At 32.7% G+C, this 24,028-nt stretch overlaps 3 protein-coding genes across 18 annotated transcripts; 2 read left to right on the plus strand and 1 right to left on the minus strand.

The window, feature by feature from the left end:
- Positions 1–7,154: 7,154 nt before the first annotated feature.
- Positions 7,155–9,819, minus strand: LOC112704333 (protein LATERAL BRANCHING OXIDOREDUCTASE 1). The gene is made up of 4 exons (XM_025755709.3): positions 9,485–9,819; positions 8,795–9,042; positions 7,778–8,105; positions 7,155–7,567 (listed from the first exon to the last, which is right to left on the minus strand). Exons 1-4 carry the CDS (start codon positions 9,743–9,745, stop codon positions 7,325–7,327), a joined length of 1,080 nt encoding a protein of 359 aa, XP_025611494.1. The 5' UTR covers positions 9,746–9,819; the 3' UTR covers positions 7,155–7,324.
- A 3,530-nt stretch (positions 9,820–13,349) lies between these two features.
- Positions 13,350–15,409, plus strand: LOC112704349 (pentatricopeptide repeat-containing protein At4g15720-like). Its single transcript, XM_025755710.3, has one exon. It carries the CDS (start codon positions 13,436–13,438, stop codon positions 15,254–15,256), a length of 1,821 nt encoding a protein of 606 aa, XP_025611495.1. The 5' UTR covers positions 13,350–13,435; the 3' UTR covers positions 15,257–15,409.
- Positions 15,410–17,039: 1,630 nt separating this feature from the next.
- On the plus strand, positions 17,040–23,872 carry LOC112704366 (sucrose nonfermenting 4-like protein). 16 transcript variants are annotated; one of them, XM_025755712.3, is made up of 14 exons: positions 17,092–17,406; positions 17,606–17,886; positions 18,088–18,175; positions 18,830–19,009; positions 19,361–19,495; positions 19,602–19,661; positions 19,970–20,059; positions 21,067–21,201; positions 21,733–21,877; positions 21,948–22,121; positions 22,363–22,426; positions 22,573–22,642; positions 23,083–23,197; positions 23,314–23,872. In XM_025755712.3, the coding sequence occupies exons 2-14, from the start codon at positions 17,762–17,764 to the stop codon at positions 23,403–23,405; spliced, it is 1,473 nt and encodes a 490-aa protein (XP_025611497.1). In that variant the 5' UTR covers positions 17,092–17,406; positions 17,606–17,761; the 3' UTR covers positions 23,406–23,872. The 16 variants fall into 16 exon arrangements, with proteins under 16 accessions (XP_072057254.1, XP_025611497.1, XP_072057246.1 ...); XM_025755711.3 differs by having other exon boundaries at positions 17,160–17,406; positions 17,643–17,886; XM_072201160.1 differs by having other exon boundaries at positions 17,163–17,406; positions 18,088–18,219.
- Positions 23,873–24,028: the final 156 nt, after the last annotated feature.

The following is a 24,028-nucleotide window of genomic DNA, read 5'->3' on the forward strand; positions in this document are numbered from 1 at the left end:
TTCAAAGTTAGTTAAGAGGCTTCTTACTCAGCCAGACATGAAGCCAAAGCAAGCTATGGAATACATGATCAAAGACTACAACATCCAACTGAGTGGTAAAATGATAAGCAGGGCACTTAAGGCAGCTAGGGAGGAGGTAATTGGCGACGAAGGAGCACAATATGGTAAGATTAGGGATTACCTGATGGAACTGCATAGGACAAACCCTGGTTCAACTGCAAGATTAGACGTGATACCTCAGCCAGAGTCTCTCCCTTTGTTTGATAGACTATATATAAGCTTGGATGCTTACAAGAAGGGCTTTATAGAAGGATGCAGGCCTTTGATTGGATTAGACGGTTGTTTTCTTAAGGGCTATTATGGCGGTCAACTACTATCTGCAGTGGGTCAAGATGGCAATAACCATTTCTTTGTTATTGCATATGCAGTTGTGCCGAATGAGTGTAAGGACACTTGGAAATGGTTCTTAACACAACTTCAGCATGACTTAGGTGATAGCACGGAAAGGGGCTGGAATTTTATATCGGACCAGCAAAAGGTATTAAAAAATAGTTGTTTCATTTCATTCATTGTTATTTATTGATATGCATTGCTGGTCTGAATTGTGAGAATCTCATACCTTATTATTTATTGATATGATTTGTTTGACTGAACTTTTTTGATGGCCTTATTCTTTATTGATATGCATTGCTGGCCTGAATTATGAGAATCTCATACCTTATTCTTTATTGATATGATTTGTTTCTCTGAACTTGTTTGATGGCCTTTTTTATTTATTGATATGCATTGTTGGTCCAAATTGGGTTATTGGCCTGCATTGTTGGTTTTCTGGTAGGGATTGGCATTAGCCTTAAAGGACATATTTCCAAGGGCTTTTCATAGGAACTGCGTACTACACATTTGGAAGAATTTCATCAAGCAATTTAAGGACCAACAGACCAAGCAACTTGTATTGGATTGTGCACGTTGCACCACACAAATTGAGTTCAAGGCAGCCATGGAAAAGCTGAAACAGATCAGTGTTCCAGCTTGGGAATATCTTGATAGGTTTGATCCAGCTGCTTGGTCAAAGGCGTTTTTTAGTCCCGAACCCAAGGTTGACAATATCACCAATAGTGTGAAGTTTGGAATGCTAAGATAGTGGCATACAGGGGTAAGCCAATACTGACAATGTGCGAGGACTTAAGATGTTATCTAATGCGAAAGATGGCAGCACACAAAAAGAAGCTAGAGAAACATGTTAGCGCTTTAGCTCCAGTGCAGCAAAAAAGACTGGATGACTTCATTAAGCCAAAAAGCCAAAAATGGAAAGCTATCTGGGCTGGAGATAGTAAGAGAGTTCTTTTTGAAGTGCACTGTCGAAATCACAAGGTTGGGGTGAATCTTGAAGAAAGAACATACACATGCAACCTATGGCAGCTAACTGGTAAACTTGTTTTGAATACTGTTTTGTACTTGTAAAATTGTATATTTGTTACAGAGGATTGATTGCATGTGGTAAATTGAATTCATGTCTATAGGTATGCCTTGTAGACATGCAGTGGCAGCCATGTCTAAGATGGGCCTTAGGCCTGAAAATTTTGTGCATAAGTGGCTGACAATGGAAGCAGTAAGAGCTACATACTCACATTGCATCAAACCGGTTAATAGTGAAGAGTACTGGGTACAATCGGATGCTGCTAAGACTCTTCCTCCTCCAATCAAAAGAGCTGCTCATAGGCCAAAGATGAAGAGAAGATCAGACCCAGTTGAGAAAGAGATGAATCCAAACAAATGTAGAAAAACCTTTCAGGTCACTTGCTCTAAGTGTGGTAAGCTAGGACACTACTACAAGACTTGTACTAATGCACCTCAAGACCCGAATTGGAAACCTATGACAAAGAAAGAGAGAAGGGCAAAAAAAGTGCCTTTGCAATTTGTAGAGTCAAGCCAAGCTAACACTCAGCAGGTATAATCCAACAATTGATGACTCACTTTCAAAATATATTTAATATGCTAACTGTCTTATATATATATATATATATATATATATATATATATATATATATATATATATATATATATATATATATATATATATATATATAGTTAAGGAATTAAGTGTCCTAATTAGTTGAGCCTTCTTGTGTTCCAATCTTGTGATTTAATAATTAAACAGGTTCAGCAAACAGGACAGAACAAGTCAACTGCCAATGCTGAGGAAACTACATTAGATGCTGCTGTGAGTTTATGCTAATTTAGGGTCTTTATTTGGCATAATACTAATTTATTTGTTATCGTAACAGTTACGATTTATGGTAGGCTAAGGCAAAAAAGAACAAAAAGAAGAAACCCAAAACATCTGCAACAGGACAATCAGTGAACCATGGTCAAGGGGAGGAAATTAATGTCTCCCAGTCTGCACCCCAAGCAGATGAGGAAAAACATGGTCCTAAGTTAAATTAGTAATCTCTATTTAATTTAATTATGACCTTTGCTATGATCTTCTCATACCTTATTATTTATTGATATGATTTGTTTGACTGAACTTGTTTGATGGCCTTATTCTTTATTGATATGCATTACTGGTTTGAATTATGATCTTCTCTGAGGATAGCCTGCAACAAAATTTAACACCAACTCTGCACCATGCTTTAGGGAGAAGCAACCAATTGTGAGACCTACTGCTCCAACAAACCAAGGTGTATCAACAGGAGTATCAGCTGAGACCATGGCTGCAGCAACATCAGGAACTGCATCAAGACTTTTAAGTTCATCCCCACTCCAGGGATTAGGCCTCCTGACAAGAATTGAGTAGTTGATATAGTTTAAAAGTTTGGAACTAGGAAGAAAAGATAATTTGGACAATAACTTGTGGGCACTGTGTTTATTTTGGTTATCAGATTACTTTCTACGACAACTATGTTGATTAGGGACCTTGTGTTGCCCTTACTTTTGTTATTATATAATTAGATGCTAAGACATGCAACCAGTGATATAGTTGGTTGAATACTCTTTTGGATAACTATATTATTAAGGGCTGTTATGATGATTCCCTTATTCTATTATTATGGTATCATGTCTTAAGTTTCAATTTTCAACAGATGGCTTCTTACTTTCTTCAACAAATTCATAATGCCTTATTTTATTACAAAATCATGTATACTACTGCAGTCTTTAAAATTGAATAAACGAACATATAAAAACAAAACCAGCTTAATTATATTTATATTCATTCATCAAAAGTGATCAATAGCAACAAATACCATACCCTAACCAACTTAACAACCAAGATCACCATGTTTCACAGTACTTCAGAAGTAACATTTGATCTATCTAAACTACACCACTAAACAGGTTTCTAACTACAATTCCAGCAACAAATGCCAACATAACACATCCAACACTACTGCATCTAATTTGACTAAAATTCAATCTAGCTTTCTTCAAATCAATTTCTAAGCCAAGCAATCTTTCCTCTAGCTCCCTAACTTTGTTATCATCTGCAGAAGAATGATCTTCTTTATGATTCTGATTCAGCTTCAAACCTCCGAACAAAAGAGTCTTCGCAGCATCCTCATTGAATGATGCAACATAATCATCAAGCCAATAAAAGTATTTGCAATGAGGTGTTGGAGTCTACAAAATAATATTCTTTATTATGAATCTATTGAAAAACAGAATGAACATAATTTTAATTCTTGATAAACCTACCTTGAAGTATGACCATCAATGAGAAACAAAGTGAACAAAATTTTAAATGTTAATAAACCTACCTTGAAATATGGGCATCGAAAGAATAGTCTGTTTGGGTTCATATCGGTTCCAGACATGAACAAAATTGCATAAATTCCACAATTACACTCTGGGGCAACCCACTTCTTCTTCCACCTTGATCCCACACTCCCAGTAACATTCAAACTCCAACTTGATTCGTTTTCATCTCTCGCACTTCGCCGATTTGATGTCGATCCACGTTCTTCACTATGAACCATGCTGTTTTAGGGTTTACAGTCGAACACAGTGATACATTTTCAGAGTATATAGTGAAGCAGCGCAGCATTTGAACCTCCCATCCCACACAAAACGACAGCATTTTTATTTGGGAGAAAGGGACAGATCGACCCCTGTCCATTTTTAAATTGACAGCTTGGCACTTCAAGGACACTTAGCAGCCAACTCATCACCGTTAAGTGACATGTATGCTTATTCCGGTTGTTTTCAACGCCGGAAGGCACAGAAGGACAGCTATGTCTCACGGAATGCAAAGACAGGGACCGAAACGTACCTTTTTTTTGGACAGAGATCGCTTTGTCCTTATGAAAATTGGACAGGGACCGGATTGAGTGTTTACTCTTAATCATATAGAAAAAAAATGTTCCGTGGTTTTTTTTTCCTTTGTATTTGAATTAATATTAATTAATTTTCTATATTTTTTTAACCACTAAAAGTAGTCGTCCTCTAACATTCTCCTTATTCATTAGTGCTGAAATACAATAGGATTAATTACGGAGTGCTATAAATTAGTTACTGTAATTACTCTTTATTAATAAAAATAATTTTAATAACAAAAAAATTAACCAAAAATAATTAAAATTTATCTTATTTAATATTTATTAATTATTATAAATACTAAATAAAATAAATTTTGGCAATTAAAATCAACTCAAAATTATTTTATTTTATATTTATTATTTATTACTAAAATAATATATAATGTTAAATATGTTCAATAAATACATAATATTAGATATAATAAATATGTACTTTGAACATGAAATACATAAAATTATATATATTAAGTTAAATAAATTAACTTTAAAATCATTTCCTTAGTATTTCTAGATAAATAGTCACTAATTTATCACTATAAAACAGTTAAAGAAAAGAGAGAAGATATAATAATTGAATTTAAAATTAGCCTAAGTTGAATTTAGTTATTTGTATATGAATATACTTCTAAAGTATGTTGCCTTTGAGTTTATTTAAACCCTATTATTAAGCATTACACTTCTAGTTTGTAACCTAATTTAAAAGATTTATGGGATGTTCCCATAAAAACATGTAAAACGTCATTTTGTAAAGACATTTATGTGTCGCATTATTATTGGATGTATTAATGAATCGGTTATTTTTGAATTTTTTAATAAATTAGAATAAAATTAATTTTTTTATAATAATAACAATAAATCTAATTTTTTTTTTTAAATTTAATTGTATTTTTAAATTTTAGGGATTTAAATGTCCGAAAAAACAAAAAGTTAGGGATATAATTATCTTTTTATCAAAAAATTTAAAGATATTCGGTTTAGATAGTATAATTTTATCGGATTAAATCAGGTCTAATAATTATAATGCAGACAATTGAGTTTATTATTGTTGTTATAATAAATCGATTTTGTTCTGATTTATAATAAAAATAAAATTATTAATTGGTTTAATAAAAATGTCCAATAATAATATAACATATGTGAACGTCGTCTTAAAAAAAAAATATTTTTAGTATCTTTATTAAAGTCGTCTCCAAAATTTATTGTCTATATTTTGGTTGAATCTCCTTAATAAAATCTAGCATTTTCAATGTTAAACAACCACATCACTTCCAATTAATACGTCAATTTTTCCGCAATGTGTGTGTTTGCCCAACTTGTTTGAACATTTTAAAATCCAGATTTGGTTTTAAGCTCGTTGAACTTTTCAATTATAGCACTTTAATTAAATCACTAAGAACGATCACAATATGGGTGGCTCCCTCTCTCCATCATACTAACAAATTAAATAATGAGACAACCAATGCAAATGATTATTCTTTCCACTTCTGGTTTGAATCTTTTGTTAAAACATTTGTGTGGAGCATCCACATGATTGCTAGATTCTTTATTTCAAAAAATAAATATTAGGATTAAGTATAATTTTAGTCTCTAAAATAGGGTTAAAATTTTTTTCATTTTCAATCTTTTTTTTGTTTACAAAATTATTCCTAAAGTTTAACTTATTTTTAAAATTGTTCTTTGGACAAAAATATTCCATTCCCTTCTTTCCCAAAATCAAGCAAAAGCAAAATTAAAACCAGAAACAGAAACAGAAGTAACAACAATAAAATAATGTAATAAACATTAAAAAATGGATAATGGATCAACAAATTTGTATAATGAAATAATAAAACAGTGTAATCAATCAGAAGCAGAAGCAGAAATAGAAGTAAAACAATAGCAACAATGAAACAATGCAATCAACCAGAAGTAGAAGCAGAAATAACCAGAAGCAACAATATAAAAGAATCATAATCAGAAATCAACAACATAATAGAAGCAGAATGGAATTAGAATCAACAACATAATAGAAGTAGAAGCAGAAGTAGAAAAACAACAACAGTGTCGAGTGACCGGTGAGGAGGACGAGGAGCAGTGGCAACCAGCGAAGAGCAACGGCGACCGAGGGAGGAAGAAAAGCAGAAACGGCGAGCGGCACGTGACGGTCACCCTCGCGGATCTGCTGGCGTCTACGTCGAGGAGCAGCGGCGAGGACTGAACGACGAAGAGCAGCGGCGAGATTCAGCGACCGAAACGACAACGAACAACGGTAGCAGATTTTCTTTCCCTTTCCTTCTCCACCTTCCCTTTCCCCTCTTTTTCCTTGAAAAAAAAAAACCAGCGTGATTTCCTTCCCCTATTCTCCAATCCTTTAATCCTTTTTTATTATTTTATATTTTTTTAATTAGAGATAATTTGGTAATGAAAATTAAAATTTTGATAAAAAATATGATTTTAAAACTAAGTTAAATTTTAGAGACGATTTTATAAAAAAAAAAAGATTAAAAACAAAAAAAAATTTTAATTCCTACCTTAAAAACTAAAATCGTACTTGACCTTAACTATTAATAAAGCAAAGGAAACAATCCATTAAAATCCACATAAAATAATGGAAAATGAAGTTCATGAAATGTGTTTAAGTCCTTGCTAGCTTCTCATTTTGAAAGATGGCAAATTGCGTTATTAAGATGTGGTGGACACATAAAAGCATCACTCCCTTTAACTTTAAGGAGTCCACAGTCACAATTATTAATTGTATTTAATTTTAATATATTATTAATATAAAATAATTATATATATATATATATATATATATATATATATATTAAATTGTGTAATGTAATATTACGTTAATAAATATAATTAAACGCATATTAAAATTAAATATTTATTAATTTATTAAATCTTCTGTCCCTGTATAAGATACACATGCAACATAACATCATTATATATAGGATACCTAGATGGGAAACTTAAGTAGTGGGGCCCAAATATAATTATTCTTAGTTTGTGAAATTTAATACTTGTTTAATTTAGATTTTTGCGAAGTCCAATGTCTTTTTTCCCTGCAACTTGTTTGTTACATAATGTTTGCTGTACTCTCCATGATTGTATCTTCTATACTTGCATGTGTTTTTTTCATCCACAAATTCTTGCATTGGACTTAGCTCCACTTCATAGCTTGGAGCATAAAATGTCACAATTGAGAGCCTATCTTTGTCTTTATGAGCCACAGCTCTATGCTCCACACTCTTGTATTTTCCATTTGTTAGAACCTGCATACATAATTTCAAATCAGTAATACTAGATAATTTTATGTATATAACATTGATATTTATCATAATTAATATTATTCAATTATTCTAATTGTAATTAAAGAATATAAAATAAAGTAATTTTAGATTGTTTTGTGCTATTTTTTATTGTGTTCTGAATAGTTTATATTTTAAATAATGAGAATTGAGTCCAAATTAGAGGACACATACTTCTATGGTGTCTCCAATGTTAATGAGCAAGGCATTTGGGATGAGTTGAAGAGGCAGCCATGTTTGATCCTTGAGAATTTGAAGTCCCACAGGGCTTCCCTTTGCTTGCTGCAGAACAGTAAGGGCACTTCCATCTGAGTGAGGACTTAGGCCTAAAACAAGGTCAGGTCTTGAACATGGAGGGTAATAATTCATCCTTATTGCTTGTACTGCCTCACCAAACATCTTCTCAAACACATCCCCTTCCAAGCCTAGGCCTAATCCTATGTATTTCAGCAGATTCTGGCATACTTTTCTCATTTCTCTTGAATACACTTCCACTGTTTCACTGCAAGATTTTACATGTATATACATGTGATACTACATTTTAATAGTGACTAACTCATATGTAAACAAAACATGTTTTATATACTCATTTGGTGTTGTATTCTAGACCAACACACTTTTTTATCACTTGATAAAGTATATGATAAAAGCTTGTTGACTTGGTGTACATACAAATAATATATTCTAAAATAAAATAATAGTTGATCGCTTAGAGCCGTTAGATGACAATCTAGTCAAACCTGTTAAATCATTTAGGTAGTGTTTGCTGGAGAGAAAGAGACAGAAAGACTGAGACTGAGAGACAGAGACTAAAAGATAGAAATTGAAATAAATTTTAATATTCTGTTTAGTGCAAAGTGGGAGACAAAAATTGAAACAAGAATAAAATTCTAATTTAATTTGTACAAAAGGTAAAATTAGAATTAATTAATTGAAATGAAGGTATTTTAGGTATAAAATGTTATTAAAGTTTCAGTTTCTATCTCTAAAAATTTTATTCTCCTATGTCTGAAAACAGAGACAGAAATTTTAGTATCAGTCTCTAAACCAATAAACATGATATTAGTCTCAGTCTCCCAGTCTCTATACCTCAAAACAAATGCTACCTTAGAGACTCTTATTTATAAAGTTAACTGCACGTGAGTTTCTATCAGAAGAATAAGTATGTGGGGTCGTTACTTTAGTAGTTACCTAAATGTGGCTGGCTTCTTTGGCCATAGATTTGGATTCCTTATAAACTGAGGTTCAATTCCAAGAGCAAACATATTGCACCAATCCAACTTCTGGTCCTCTGAGAAAACAAAAGCCTGGCCATAACCTTGGACTGTACCAGGAGCCATCTGGTATTTCTGTTTTTCTTCCAAAGGAAGCATAAAAAATTCCCTACTACTTTTCTCCATGATTTCCATCAATGTCAGGTCAACCTCATGATTAAGTACCTAATGACACACTCAACTTTAGTTTGTATAAATATGCACACACAAATTGATGGCTATGTAATTATGGTAAGTTAATATAATTATATACAGACATAAAAAAGGGTAGCACAAAAGTAAAACCAAAAGGTATACATACTTAGAAATGATTTAATTTATATACATTTTTTGTTTAAAAAGATTTTATATAGGTACTCAATCTATATAAGTGTAAAACTTGGTGTATAACGAGTATCAAATTCAAACATTATTGTTATATATAATGTATCAGAAAAATTTCAGGTATTCTAATAATATTAATGTTTCAGTAATTTTAACGGTTAATTTTAATTATAAAAAATAAAAAAATATATAATATATAATAATTAAAATCAACTGTTAAAATCAATGAAATATCATATTCCAGAAAAAAATGAAAATTTTCCTAATCTATAATATAATATACCTGAAAAAAACCCCAACTTTCACAAGCATCTGCAAGCTTCAGAGTTTCACTTTGGATTTGTTCACTGTTCCCTTTGGTGAGCTTAGAGAAATCAATGACAGGCATGTCAGAAGATGGTGGTGAGAGTGCCATAGCAGGTGTTGGTCTCTCACTCATATCTCTTACAAATCTTTCAGGAATGGTCTTAGGTCTATTTTTTCTTAGTTCTTGGACATCATCAATGTGCCCAACTTTGATAGAAGAAATGGGCACTGGAGCCATGAAAAGAGAGATAGAATATGAAAACTAGAAATTCTTCTATATATGAATTTCTATGCTAACTCTTAATATATCTTTTCCTTCTTCTAAAGTTGGTATTTATAGTTGAATTCAGCTGATATGGTTACACAAATTAAAAAAAAAATTGGTACATGATTGGCATACACAAGTCACACATGACTTTAAGTGACCTCACTTCTCATATTAAATTCAGATGAAGTCATGTATTATTGATTACTGTAATGTTGCCTTGCATATATACCGTTAATTTAAATACTATTATTTTTGTTCCTAACGTTTGAGATAAATTTTATTTGTGTCTTTAATGTTTAAATTGTTCTATTTATATTATTACTATTTATAAAAGTGATTCAATGTTATTCCGCGTCAATTATATTAACAGATCATATTGTATTTTTCAATTATTCTAACTTAGATATGTTTGATTTTAAGTGTTGCATTTCAATATTGTACCCACTATTTGTGTTCAGGTTCAATTATATTCCTAAAAAAGTGAATTATACAAATGTTGTAGAAATCAGTTTTAACTTTTAATGAATTATTATCATCGGTTCTGTCCCAAATATTTGTATTCTAACTTCAAGAAGAGATTTCCAGGACTTTAACTAAAGTTCATGATGTGTAATTAACAGTAGCATAACATTAAATCACTCTACGTTGTCCGAATGAGTGGATCTTCAGGAATAAAGGCTCAAGCGTGGTGAACATCATAACCAGGTCCTTTACATTATCTAATGAGTGAAATAGTGGTGAACCATTTGATTGTTGATGGCTATATCGAAAATAACTAGAGGTGGTTTATATTTTAAGTAGTCAGTTATTTTGCTGGTTTTCTGTATTCTACCTTAATGTGTTGAGCTTTTTTATTTCAAAAAAAATATTAAATCATTTTTACAAACATTAAAAATATAAATAAAATTTATCCCAAATTTTTAAAAATAAAAATGATACTTTCCTCTTGAATATTTTATATGTTCTGTTCACAAAGACACCATTAATCTAGCACATTGTTGTCGTTTAACTAATTAATTTCATTTCTCAAACCAATGATTTGCTACTTTATGTATTTTAATATGTTTTGGGATTCCATCAGCTGTGACACCAAACTATAGCTTATGATTATCACCATTCACTGGAGTGTAGGGGCATATAATAGGCCATATGGCTTCTAAACCAGTTCGCGACTTGTAAATGTTAAAATTCTATTTTGTTATGGTTATCTTAAAATTTTGTAATTTGTGGAAATAGTATTTTTATTGATAGTCGGTCAATTAAAAAAAGACTATGCGTAAAAAAATCTAATAATAATTGAATAAAACGCAGTTGAATTTAGATTGCAATTGTCAAAAAGTTCATTTTTTAAAAAAATATATAATATAATAAATTTTGTATCAAAAAATACAACTCTCAAATAAATATTATAAACTCTTCTACCCCAATAACTAAATTTTGAGATCTTATCTTTTTTAATTGGTGATTTTAATTAATATATATTTTTTATAAATCTAAAAGTATTAAAACACAAGCATTCTAGAAACATTTGAAATTCGTCCTGCACTCTATATTTCACCTCCATTACTAAACTTTTTTCTTTTACCAAAAGGAAGACAGGAAAAAAAATCAATTAAAGTGAAGAGACAAGAAACATGAATCGAGTTATGTAACAGCACTTGTGTCATTAGCTTCTTTATTTTATTTATTTTATTTTAATTTTTTTCTCCTACCTTTGTCCTTTCCTTCTCTTCTTTTGGTAAATGCACTTTTTTCTCTTGCCTGCTGCTACTTTCTCATATGCATGATCATATGATATCGTCATGGTTTTCTTAACACTTGTGGTTATGAAGTGGGTTTAATGATGAATAGCAGTGACACAATGCTAAATAGTGTCTTATTGCAAAATTATTCTACATTAGTGTCACCATCCAACATACCAATTATTTTGACCATGTTAAAAATATCTAACATTTTCTATTTTTAATAATTCACTTTACAATAAGGGATATTCAATCATGAATCATGTGTATAGAATAAATCAATAAAATATAAAATATATAAATGTATTTACCATTTATCTCATATAAATTTAATTTTCATATACATATTTAATTACGTAACACTACATTAATAAAAATAACTATCTTTATATTAATTACATAAATAATTATCTAAAAAATGATTATAATTAGTCGATTATATAAAACGTTGTGCACTGTTATTGTATTAAAATTAAATTCTATCTCGAATGTTAAATTAAGAGTAAACTATCATTTCTAACCATAAAAGTTGAAGATGCTAACATATCTACCTATAAAAGATGGAAATTACCATTTGTATCCATAAAAAATGGCTTTTACAAACAAAATTATCCGAACCCTAAAAAATTAAATAAAATTTCGAAACTATCCTTCTCTCTATCACTACTACCATCGTCTCTCCCCTCCCTCAATATTCTCATGATCAGTGATCCAATCCTGACATCGAGCACATTGCCGCTTAGTACCACCGCCTCGTCCTCCCCTTCAATCGTCACGCTAACTCCTTCTGCTTTTCGGGATTTGTCGCCGAAACTTTTGAAAGATAAATACCTTGAGAAAAACTACTAAAGACAGACAAATTCAACTCAAGGAATCAAAACGAAATAGAAGAGAAGAGACGTGAAGTTAGTATACCCGAAGCGGCCGGTCTTCTAGGCTTGGCCGTGCTTGCTGTTGCCTCTAATTTTGGAGATGCTGACAAAATCCTCCTCGGTGAAAACAACGTTGTTATAGGCGAGGAGGGCGGAACTCTGGGCGAGAGTGTCAAAAAGAAGTGAGTTGCGGCGGTGGGAGCGGAAGTCGAGGCAAAGAGAGACGGTAGTGGCACCAACATTGGCGACATTTTGGATTAGCTCCTTGAGGACGGTGGTTCCCTCGAGGTAATTCACAAACACCTCCCTGATTTAACATGTGAAGCCACCGTCTGGTCACAATCTTTTAGAAAGATGGAATCAAAAGACGTTATTGCGAGAATCAAATCGACGGAATTTGAAAAGAAAGGGAGCTGAGTTGGTTAGTTGGTTGGTTTTATGGATTTCGAATTCGATTGTGCATTGAATTACGAATGTGACTGTAATTAAAATTTGCTTTGATCTTTTCTTTTTTTTCAAGTTATTGCTTATGTGGTTGGCGTGGTGAGACAAAGAAAGAGGTTGAAGAGAGAAAGGGGAGAGGAAGAGAGACGATAATAATAGTGACGTAGAGAATGTTAGTTTAGAATTTTTATTTAAATTTTTAGAGTTTGAATAATTTTACTTACAAAAAATATTTTTTTAGATATAAATGATAATTTCCGTCTTCTATCCATAAATATGTTAACATTTTTAATTTTAATGGATAAAAATAGTAATTTATTCGTCAAACTAACACCTTTTTTTTTTCATTCTTTATAAAAGACAATAAAAAAAATCATATAAAAAACATTTCCTGTAGTCGCAAACATGCACATCTTCTAGAACATTCGGTCCCAAAGTTCTTTCTTTGCAAATTTCAATGCAATGATATATAAACTCAACCAACCATCATCGTCGGTTCACAATGCCATTGAGAGCAATAGTAGATGGTTTGCGCAATTACCAGAATATCCTCGCCTTAAATTTAGAGTTTAGCCTATAGCTAAGGACAATATAAAACAAAGATGAGGCAGTCGTTGAAGTCCAATTTGGTAATAACACACACTGTTTCGCGCCAACACAACTCATTCTTCCATTACGATTCCAATGCCAAAACCTACTTCATCGAACAGCTCCAAACTTGCAAGAATTTAATCTCTGCAACCACCACGCATTCCAACGTTGTCAAAAGTGGGTTATCAAATGACACTTTTACCACTAACCACCTTATCAACTGTTACGTCAGGTTCCTCAAAATTAACCATGCACATAAACTGTTCGACGAAATGCCTCAGCGTAATGTTGTGTCTTGGACTTCCCTTATGGCTGGTTATGTCACCTGTGGTCGACCCAATACCGCGCTTTGGCTCTTCCATCAGATGCAGGGGACATTGGTTCTTCCAAATGAATTCACATTTGCCACTCTCATCAATGCATGTTCTATCCTTGCCAGCCTTGACATGGGAAGAAGAATTCATGGTCGTGTTGAGGTTATGGGCTTTGAGTCCAATCGTGTTGTTTGTTCTTCCCTCATTGACATGTATGGGAAATGCAATCATGTTGATGAAGCTCGGATGGTTTTTGATTCCATGTGTGTAAGGAATGTGGTTTCTTGGACCTCCATGATCACCACTTATGCTCAAAATGCACAAGGCCATCATGCCCTACAATTGTTTAGGGAGTTCACTCACTTGAGGATGGAGAAACCAAACCATTTCATGTTGTGCAGTGTGATCAGTGCTTGTGCAAGCTTGGGCAGCCTAGGTTCTGGGAAGGTCACTCATGGAATGGTCATCCGTCTTTGCCACGATGCAAATGATGTAGTTGCTACAGCACTTGTGGACATGTATGCCAAATGTGGTTGTGTTCACTATTCTGATAAAGTCTTCAGGAGAATCCCAAATCCTTCTGTAATTCCCTATACTTCAATGATTGTTGGTGCTGCAAAATATGGACTTGGAACTTTGTCTCTACAACTTTTTCAGGAAATGATTGACAGAAGAATAAAACCCAATGATGTCACTTTTGTTGGAGTCTTACATGCTTGCAGCCATTCAGGGCTAATAGACAAAGGACTTGAGCTCTTCAACTCCATGAATGGGAAATACAGGGTGATGCCTGATTCAAAGCATTATACATGCGTTGCAGATATGCTAGGTCGAATAGGTCGTGTTGAGGAAGCCTACCAGTTAGCAAAATCAGTTCATGTAGAGCGGGATGGGTACTCCATATTGTGGGGAACACTTCTTTCAGCGAGTAGGCTTCATGGTAGAGTAGACATCGCCTTCGAAGCCAGCAGGCGGCTAATAGAGTCCAATCAGCAAGTAGCAGGTGCATATGTAACATTGTCCAATGCATATGCATTAGCAGGGGACTGGGAAAATGCTCATCAGTTAAGATCTGAAATGAAACATACTGGGATTTGCAAGGAACCTGGTAGCAGTTGGATTGAGATAAAGAACTCGACTTATGTGTTCCATGCTGGGGACGTCTCAAAGTGCTCTCAAGCGAATGAGATTCTGAGCTTGCTAAAGGAATTGAAACATAGAATGAAGGAAAGGGGATATGTAGGACGAACTACAGGTTTGGTGTTTGTTGATATAGAAGAGGAAGCCAAAGAGGAAATTGTTAGTTTGCACAGTGAGAAACTTGCATTGGCGTTTGGATTAATAAATATGCCTAAAGGAGTCACAATCAGAGTAATGAAGAACTTGAGAATGTGCAGGGATTGTCATGAGAGCTTCAAGCTGATTAGTGATATTGTAGAGAGAGATTTTGTTGTGAGAGATGTGAATAGATTTCATCATTTCAAAAATGGTCTGTGTACATGTGGAGATTTTTGGTAACTATTCATTTTAGGCTATTGGCCATTGCAATATTGCAGCCAAGGAAAGCAAAATGCATTTATCAAGAATAATATTGCAATTTGTTCTTGATTAAAATACTAGTTATGTACCCTTAAGATAACAGTTATCAGTATAGATATACTTATGCAGCCACTTCCTTTTCCAGGTTAATCTCTAGCACGAGCAAGACCAGCAGAATTTATGGCGTTCATTGCAGTCTGAACCAGCTGTACAAGTTCATCTATATCTTCAAAGCTGAAAGCAACAACCTACCTTATAGAATTTATACAATCCCTATAACTCACCTATTCCATGATCATGTGGAAGGCTCTCTTGACATTTACTCCATTGCAAAATTTGTGTCCTGTATCTGCATAAAAAGAGAAAGTAAAAGGAATTAGCTAACATTAGTCTAGTGTTTAGGTTTATAATTTAAAATCTAAAGTTAAAAGTTTATAAATTATGGTCTAAAATTTGAGATAAATGACATAATTTTAAAAAAAAATACTGATGTTAGCTGAAAAATTAATTTTCTAATATTATTTATATAAAATATATGAAAATGGATGTTTTCAAAAAGAAAACATGTAAATAAATAAATAAAGGAAGCAAGAGCACCCATAATGTGTAGGAAACAAATTACAGGACGACAATTTATGCATAACCTACCATTAAATGAGATATAAGTCTCATTTCATCTAAAAGTAAATTATGTTTGAATATAAAGTATTTTAATATTACATGTATTCATAATATTTCACATGTTAATTAAGTTTAGATAAAGGATCTTTTTTTTGTTACTTGTATCATATTCATCTAACTGATACTAATCCTTCAATTTAATATGGAAGAAAAAAAAGTTCATGGTGAAAAAATTACCTTACATTAATTATTGGATGTAATACAAAGCTTATCATAAAATTTTCTTTTGGGTTTAGCTATGACATGTTTTAAGAACACATATTAAAATTATTATTATTATTATTATTATTATTATTCAAAGTTTTTTTTATTTTTTATTTAATAAAAACATAATAAGCATCAATGCATTAATAAGTACTAATTTATTTATTAATCCATTTTTATAAACTAAATAATAATAATAATAATAAATACGTGGTTAGTCAAGATTAAAAATATCTTATATTTAAACTAAAATTATTTTGAAATAATAAAAATAAATTTTATAATTAAAGCATTTCAAAAAAAGAAATTTGTGCACCAAATACTTTCTTTCTATGTTTTTTTTTATATATGTAATAGATAATAGATATTAAAATTTTAAACTTTATAATTTATATACTTTATAATTGATAAATTTAAAAAATATATAACTTTAGACAAGAAGTTAGTTAATTGTTTTTTGGAAAAGAAAATAAATTTGCACAATAATTAAATTTCCAAATGTACAGCTTCAATATATTTAATGTCAGTTTGACCCAAGAAACAGAATCGCACGTGCATCCACAACTCCCTTGTGATACTTTACAGTTTAACCAGTTACACCCCGCCGCTTTATTGTACTACTATCTATTAAGCAGTAAACTATTATTATTATTATTATTATTATTATTATTATTATTATTATTATTATTATTATTATTATTATCTTCCAATATGTTTCTTAAATATTTCTAATCATCAACAAATAAAAATTTAACTTGTATTAAAATTTATTTAAAAGTGGTAAATAAATATATATTCTAATTTTATTAAATAAATAAAAAAATTTAGATACTATATTGCTTTTGTCAATATTACTTTTTCTGCTTTAACAATCTGTGAATCTGGCACCGCACTGATTATTTTACACTAGTAGTTTCATTTCATTGACCATATTCTTTATTTTCAATAAATAATTAGTAAATATATAAATATAAATATATTATAAATGTAATTATTTAAAGATCAAACTTTTTTTTTGTTTTTGCCATTCCTATTTCCTTCATTGATAAATTTCCAGCATCTATTTCAAGGTTTCGTCTTTTTTCATGGTTGGATTCTTTCGTACCACACCCATCCTCGATTTTCTCAACTTGTTTCCTCTTTCGTTTCAATAGGGTTTCCATTCTCTCTCTTCCTTTCCTTCATTATACTGCCTTCATTTTTTGCCATCAATTTTCGAATTCGTCCTGTTCGAGCTCGATTCGGTAGGTTTTTCTCGATTTAGGGTTAGGGTTTTGTGCCTGCCAGTCAATGGGGTTTGTTGCATGCAAATTGTTGTTGTTGATTTCCGTGCCCAGCTCAAATGCTTATTTGATTGTGTTACAGTGAGAAATAGGCACTTCCCATTTTCGATTTTTTCGCGTAATATAGTATCAAAATTTTAACCTTTTTTTCCCCCTCAAGGATTTTGATTTGGGATTTTTTGGAGGGGATTTCGCAGTGCATTGAATTGGGACTGCATTTTCTGGATTTTGCTGTACGACTTGAAGAAGCTGGCATGATATGATGAAGCATAGTTGGAAGGTAATCTCAAAGTAGCAGTTTCAATTTCGAAGCGGAATGTTCAGTTCGAGCATGGATTCTGCGAGAGATACAAGTGGTGTTGCAGGGACGGTGTTAATTCCCACGCGTTTTGTGTGGCCATATGGTGGAAGAAGTGTGTATCTCAGTGGTTCTTTCACACGGTGCGTCTTCTTCTAAATTTTTGGTGACACCTTAATTATTTGCGACCCTGTTGTTATTATTATTATTTGGCGAGAATGCTCCTTTTTACTTGATTCATTATAATTTGTAGTGGGATTCACGTTACTCAACTCTTGTTCTCTTTTTCTTTCTCTCTCTCTCTCTCTCTGGTTCTAAAAAAATTTCTGTATTTTGACTCTAAGGTGGTCCGAGCTTCTACAAATGTCGCCAGTGGAAGGTTGTCCAACTGTGTTTCAAGTTATTCATAGCTTAGCCCCCGGTTATCATCAGGTTAGTTTACAGTGATGGGCTGATGGGCTTAGATGAATGACTGAGTAAGTAAAAAGTTGTGTGTTCTTACTAGAATATACTTTTGTGTGTGTGTGTGTGTGTTGCTTTGTGGATTTCATAATTTTAATTGGATATTATTTATAGAGACATTTTTTGGTTGCAAAACCTTCCGCATAGAGAGGATAGGATGATAGCACTAAGCTCTGTGTTAATAATCCGTGTTAAATGAACTTGGATTGGTCTCTTTGATCTGTCACTCATGTTTTTGTCTTTCTCTTGAATTTTTATGTATTTATTTATTTATTTTCCCACTCATAGGATTTGAATTCAACACCATTGATTACTATTTCATACATTAACCAAAAATAAATAAATAAAGTGGATTAACTGGTATGAACTATAAATTGATGCCTTAAAAACTCTGGAGTGTATCTTGTGAATGTGGAAGTGTAATTGACATGGTGTTTGAATTCTACAGAGCTTTAAAATAGAAGATCTGTTTTATACTTTTAGCATTTGTTTTGAAATGTTATTTTGGTTTTTCAATGACTGGTTGTTGGTAAGTAATTCTGCTTGTACACACGTTTGCTGGTATCTTTCAATGATAGGTGAGAGGATACTTATTATATTATTATTTGAATTATTTGAATGCAGTACAAGTTTTATGTTGATGGAGAATGGCGGCATGACGAGCATCAACCTTATATATCTGGAGAAATCGGGATTGTTAACACTATTTTATTGGCTACTGATCTTAATTTCGTACCTGTTTTAAACCCAGACATAGCTTCTGGTTCTAACATGGATGTGGATAATGAGGGTTTTCGGCGTGTGGTAATAATTAGTTATTTTGTGACAGCTGTTATTATTGCTATTAAACATGGTTCTCTGTGTGCTGTGTTTTGAGAATATTATAGATCATCGAAATTTTGAAGCATATGCAATATATTAAAATTGATAATGCTATCTGACCGGTGATTATGTGCAACTCATCTAATGACTCCTGATGTCATGATAGTTTTATTGCCTTTCAATCCAGTTGAATCTTAATAATTCTATTATTAATCATATCCCTGCCGTCACATAGAATATATTGTACAACATTTTGTTTGTTGCATTTTTAGAACTGATTTTTGCCTGTGTGAAATCTTATTCTTGTTTTTCATCTGAAATTCCTTTGTTCAGGTCCGGTTGACAGATGGTACATTGAGTGAGGTATTGCCAAGAATATCAGATGTTGATGTACAAACCTCCCGTCAGCGTATCTCAGCATTCTTGTCAATGCGCACAGCTTATGAATTACTTCCGGAGTCAGGCAAGGTTTGGATTCTTTATCATTGATCTCTTAATTTTGGATTTTATAATTAGATATCAACCTTACAACCTCAAATTCCAGAGTTTACTAATTTAGTGACACCTGCCATAGGTTGTTGCCTTGGATGTTGATCTGCCAGTGAAACAGGCATTTCACATTCTACATGAGCAGGTATCTTTGTCTTCCTTTGACTAGATTTTGTATAGGTGACTCATTGTTAATGAATAATTTTGCGAAAATATGGTTGATAATTGCTTTCTGACTCTCCTTGTCTTGACCTTGATAGATAGGTCAGAAATGACGTGTATAGTTTTTGAAACTTCTCTTGAATTTTAGTGATTTTTTCATATGCTATTTGCTTTGACAGTTTATATATCTCCAATTTCTTGCGTTATATGCTCTAGCTTTGTTACTGTGTGTTTATCAACTGCTTATTAGAAGCTTGCATATGCAACTTCTCCGAATTGGGTGATTTGCAGGGAATTCCCATGGCTCCTCTTTGGGACTTCTGCAAGGGGCAGTTTGTTGGAGTTCTTAGTGCCCTGGATTTTATTTTAATTTTGAGAGAGGTAAGTCTAGTTTAATATTACTAATAGTGCCAATCAATCCAACATTTTTTATTTTTAGTATAAATTTAAAAATAAATTTTATTTATTTTTCTAAAATTAAGAAAATTAAAAATGTTAGTGGTTTATCATAGTTAGTAGGTAGTTATTTATGTGAATATAGTGAGAGTCAATGGGTAGTTATAATTGATTATATATGTATATAATAATTAAATATATTTATAGAAATCAAAATTTATTTCAATTTTAATTTTTAGATACCAAGAGGTAGTTAAGAAACCCAATTCTCTAGATATAGATTAGCTTATTGTCAGGTTTTCTAAAAATATAAAGTCCTTGTCTTTATGGCTCGTTTCCAAGTAACATAGAAGGCTAGAAGTGCTAATATAATACTATACCACATGAACAAGATGTATTGCAACTTGCATAATCTAGTAGCAACATACCTAAAATATTTATTGTATGGTTATAGTGATTTTGTTGCACTAAAGGTTGGCTTTTTGTTCATATTCATACCAAGAAGTTTGCATACATGCCTGGACTAGTGTTGTGTGCAACCATCATGTACCTCAACCTTTGACAATTGAGCTTCATGAATGAGTGGCAGGAGAAATTACAAAGTTTATAGGCAAAACAATATTAGATATTGTTGGCCAATACATTGAATGAACAGATGTTCAATTGATTCTGCATGTTGTTGACTGGGAACAAATGCCAATTTAGTCATGAACATATGAGAATTACTTCTCTTATCTCAACTTTTTATTTGACCTGGCCATTTGTCGTCTTTGAGTCGTTCACAATTGACTTAGAAAAGATTATAGAAGAGAGGGTAAGAAATTCTTGCCAAGTTACCCCCCCCCCCCCAAAAAAAAAAAAAAAAGAAAACACCACCAACTCTAAACCATGCACTAGTGTATCATTTCTTTTATAGTATATTCTTCTAATTGTAAGGTATACTCAAGTTCAGTATTATGAAATGTTTTCTATACTTTTTGTCTATTCCTCAGATTGGTAGTCATGGATCCAATCTAACAGAAGAGGAGCTTGAAACGCATACCATATCTGCTTGGAAAGAAGGAAAATCTTATTTAAATAGACAAAATAATGGACCTGGAGCAGTATTTCCTAGGCGTTTTATCCATGTAAGTGTTTTATGTGGCTTTTATAAGACCTTAGTTTGATGACAACGTTCAATGTGTTTTGTTTCTCTCTGAGGAATAATGAGAATAGATCTTTCCTATGTTTATGCTACAAAGCTAGAATGTGCGTCTCTGCAATTAATGGAAAAAAGTAATACTAGTTTGTGTTGAACTAAAGGAAGATTTTTTAGAGAGTTGGAAACCTTAGATTGTATGTTTATTTTCTAAAAAAGGGGGATTACTTTTGTTATCTTCCCACGCATTTATGCCTTGTATAAATTTTGTTAATCATGAACTAATCATGTGGTTTGACTATTATCATCTTATGGTTAATAAATGTACCTCTCTTGCACCAGCTATGCTTTTAGCTATCTCAAATTAATGTTGGAACTTGCAGTTTAAAAGCATTATTTTGGGTTATGTATAAAACTTTGTACAATAATTAATGTTTATATGTTACTATGCCAGATGCACATTTGTTCATAGAAGTGACTGCAATTGTTATCTAATCATCTATGATTGAAATTGTTGTAGGCGGGGCCATATGATAATTTGAAGGATATTGCTGTGAAGATCCTGCAAAATGAGGTTTCAACAGTTCCTGTTATCCATTCATCTTCTGAAGACGGTTCATTTCCACAGCTACTACATCTTGCTTCACTTTCTGGCATACTTAAATGTAAGTTCTGTGATAACGCTCTTTATACTGTTGTTAATCATGATTGGTTCTTACCCAATTGATTTTTCAGGTATTTGCAGGTATTTTAGGCATTGCTCTAGTTCGTTGCCTATACTTCAACTTCCAATATGTGCAATTCCTGTGGGTACATGGCTGCCCAAAATTGGGGAGTCAAATCGACGACCTCTAGCAATGTTGAGACCAAGTGCTTCGGTTACTTCAGCACTAAACCTATTAGTTCAAGGTGTGATTTCTCTGTCTGACCTTGAACATATCAAACCAAAAAGAAAAGCAACATAGACAAAATCCTAGCATGTTTCTGATGCATTAGGCTGGTAGAGGGCACTGTCTCCTACTTTATGTAGAAGGTTGGTTGCTAGGTGTGATTAATCATGACGGGGAAAGGGATGGGTAGTTTCTGATTTGAACAAAATACTAAGAAATATATACTTACCCATACTTACAAAAGCCCCTTGCTTTTGCAGCTCAAGTAAGTTCAATACCAATAGTTGACGATAATGACTCATTACTGGATATATACTGTCGGAGGTTAGTTGTGTTTTTCCTTATTAATATACTTCTTGATGTGTTTTTGGAGATATTTGGAATCAATCTATTGCTTGTCTTGTTGAAAGTTCTTTCTTTAGGAGTGGCTTGTCAAGTTTCTAACTTTTCCTTCCCTACCCATTTTATAGTGATATAACAGCTTTGGCAAAGGACAGAGCTTATACACATATTAACCTTGATGAAATGACTGTACAGCAGGTGAGTGAGTTTGTTAATTTTTTCAATCCTATTCCAATAAACGTCTGTTGACAACTTCTGTTGTGTGAAAAAAAGAATTGCAAAAATTAAATATGTGAACACAAATCTTTTTTCTTTGTAACCTGGTCAAGTAGTTTTACTTATAGTCTATGACAGGAGTGCAATGATAAGAATTAATAGATGAAGCAGTACTTGTCTTCTATAAAAATATAAACGATCTGGTCAGAATAACCAAACACTGCCTGAGAGTTTAGTGACGAATGGTTTGCTTATTTAATATTTTTAAATATGCTCAAGCAGTTGAATAAATCCAGTTTGAGCCCATCCATATATTCATTGAACTGACAAGTTTACTATAGATCTTAAGATTGTACGCGATTCCTGAGTATGCGAGCCAACTTCTTAGGATCTAATCATCTCTTGCATGTTTGTTTGTCCAGGCATTGCAGTTGGGCCAGGACTCTTACAACCCTTATGAGCTGAGAAGTCAAAGGTGTCAGATGTGTCTGCGATCTGATTCTCTGCATAAAGTGATGGAACGCTTGGCGAATCCAGGTAGCTTTGTTTTCCCTTAATGTTTCTAGATTGGCTTTGTTTTCTCTCCATGTAGCTTCTCGTGAGCATCGTCTTGCCAAGTATTTAATGCTGCTTTATATATGTCGTGGATTTAGGTGTCAGGCGGCTAATCATCGTGGAAGCTGGCAGCAAGCGCGTTGAAGGCGTAGTCTCGTTGAGTGACATATTCAAGTTCTTCCTTTGTTAGTTAGTTTCGATTGGGGACTGAACAAGAAGTATGGTTATGATGCTTCTATGCATATATAACCGCCGGGCAACCATGATCGGCGGCCCAGCCATTAAAATAGAGACTGGAGAGTCTTTTACACGGTCATTTCATCTCTCAATTTCGTTGAAATACAATTGGATTGACCTCTTGCTCATTGCCTTGTTTTAAGATTTTAGGCAGGAGAGAGAGGCCTGTAAATTTAGTCTTTGATTGCCTCAAATTTATTCCTCCCCCATTCATATTATCTTCAAAATATATATTAGTTGTTCCAGAATCATCATCATCATATAGACATGCAAAGTGGGGAGCCCAATGCTGTAATCGTTCTATATTGTGAAGGTACTAAGTTTGGGAGAAAAAAAAAAAAGATTTGTGGGAGGACGAATATCTGAAATACTATTGTGTTTTAATGCTTCTATTTACTAATAATCAGATCTTTAGTTCTACATTGTTCCCCTAAGTTTGATCAAGTATTTCTGTTTTTCTCCCCCCCTTCCACTTAATTTAATTAGAAGGGGTCTAATCTAACACGAAATGGTAACGTTAACGGATTCTGTTTTACACTTTGTATATGCGAAAAGCTATGAAGCCAGCGTGTATAT

The sequence above is a fragment of the Arachis hypogaea genome, chromosome 1, assembly GCF_003086295.3.
Source record: "Arachis hypogaea cultivar Tifrunner chromosome 1, arahy.Tifrunner.gnm2.J5K5, whole genome shotgun sequence".
Taxonomy (NCBI): Eukaryota; Viridiplantae; Streptophyta; class Magnoliopsida; order Fabales; family Fabaceae; genus Arachis; species Arachis hypogaea.

Bases quoted from the DNA above. Each gene is read 5' to 3' on its own strand.
- LOC112704333 (XM_025755709.3), bottom strand. From the start codon at position 9,745: ATGGCTCCAGTGCCCATTTCTTCTATCAAAGTTGGGCACATTGATGAT. The intron at 9,043-9,484 runs GTATATTATATT...GTGTGTCATTAG, and splicing joins AAAGTTGGGGTTTTTTTCAG to GTACTTAATCATGAGGTTGA. The intron at 7,568-7,777 runs GTATGTGTCCTC...TTATGTATGCAG, and splicing joins ACATTGGAGACACCATAGAA to GTTCTAACAAATGGAAAATA.
- LOC112704349 (XM_025755710.3), top strand. From the start codon at position 13,436: ATGAGGCAGTCGTTGAAGTCCAATTTGGTAATAACACACACTGTTTCG.
- LOC112704366 (XM_025755712.3), top strand. From the start codon at position 17,762: ATGTTCAGTTCGAGCATGGATTCTGCGAGAGATACAAGTGGTGTTGCA. The intron at 17,887-18,087 runs GTGCGTCTTCTT...TTTGACTCTAAG, and splicing joins CTCAGTGGTTCTTTCACACG to GTGGTCCGAGCTTCTACAAA. The intron at 19,662-19,969 runs GTATCTTTGTCT...GGTGATTTGCAG, and splicing joins TTCACATTCTACATGAGCAG to GGAATTCCCATGGCTCCTCT.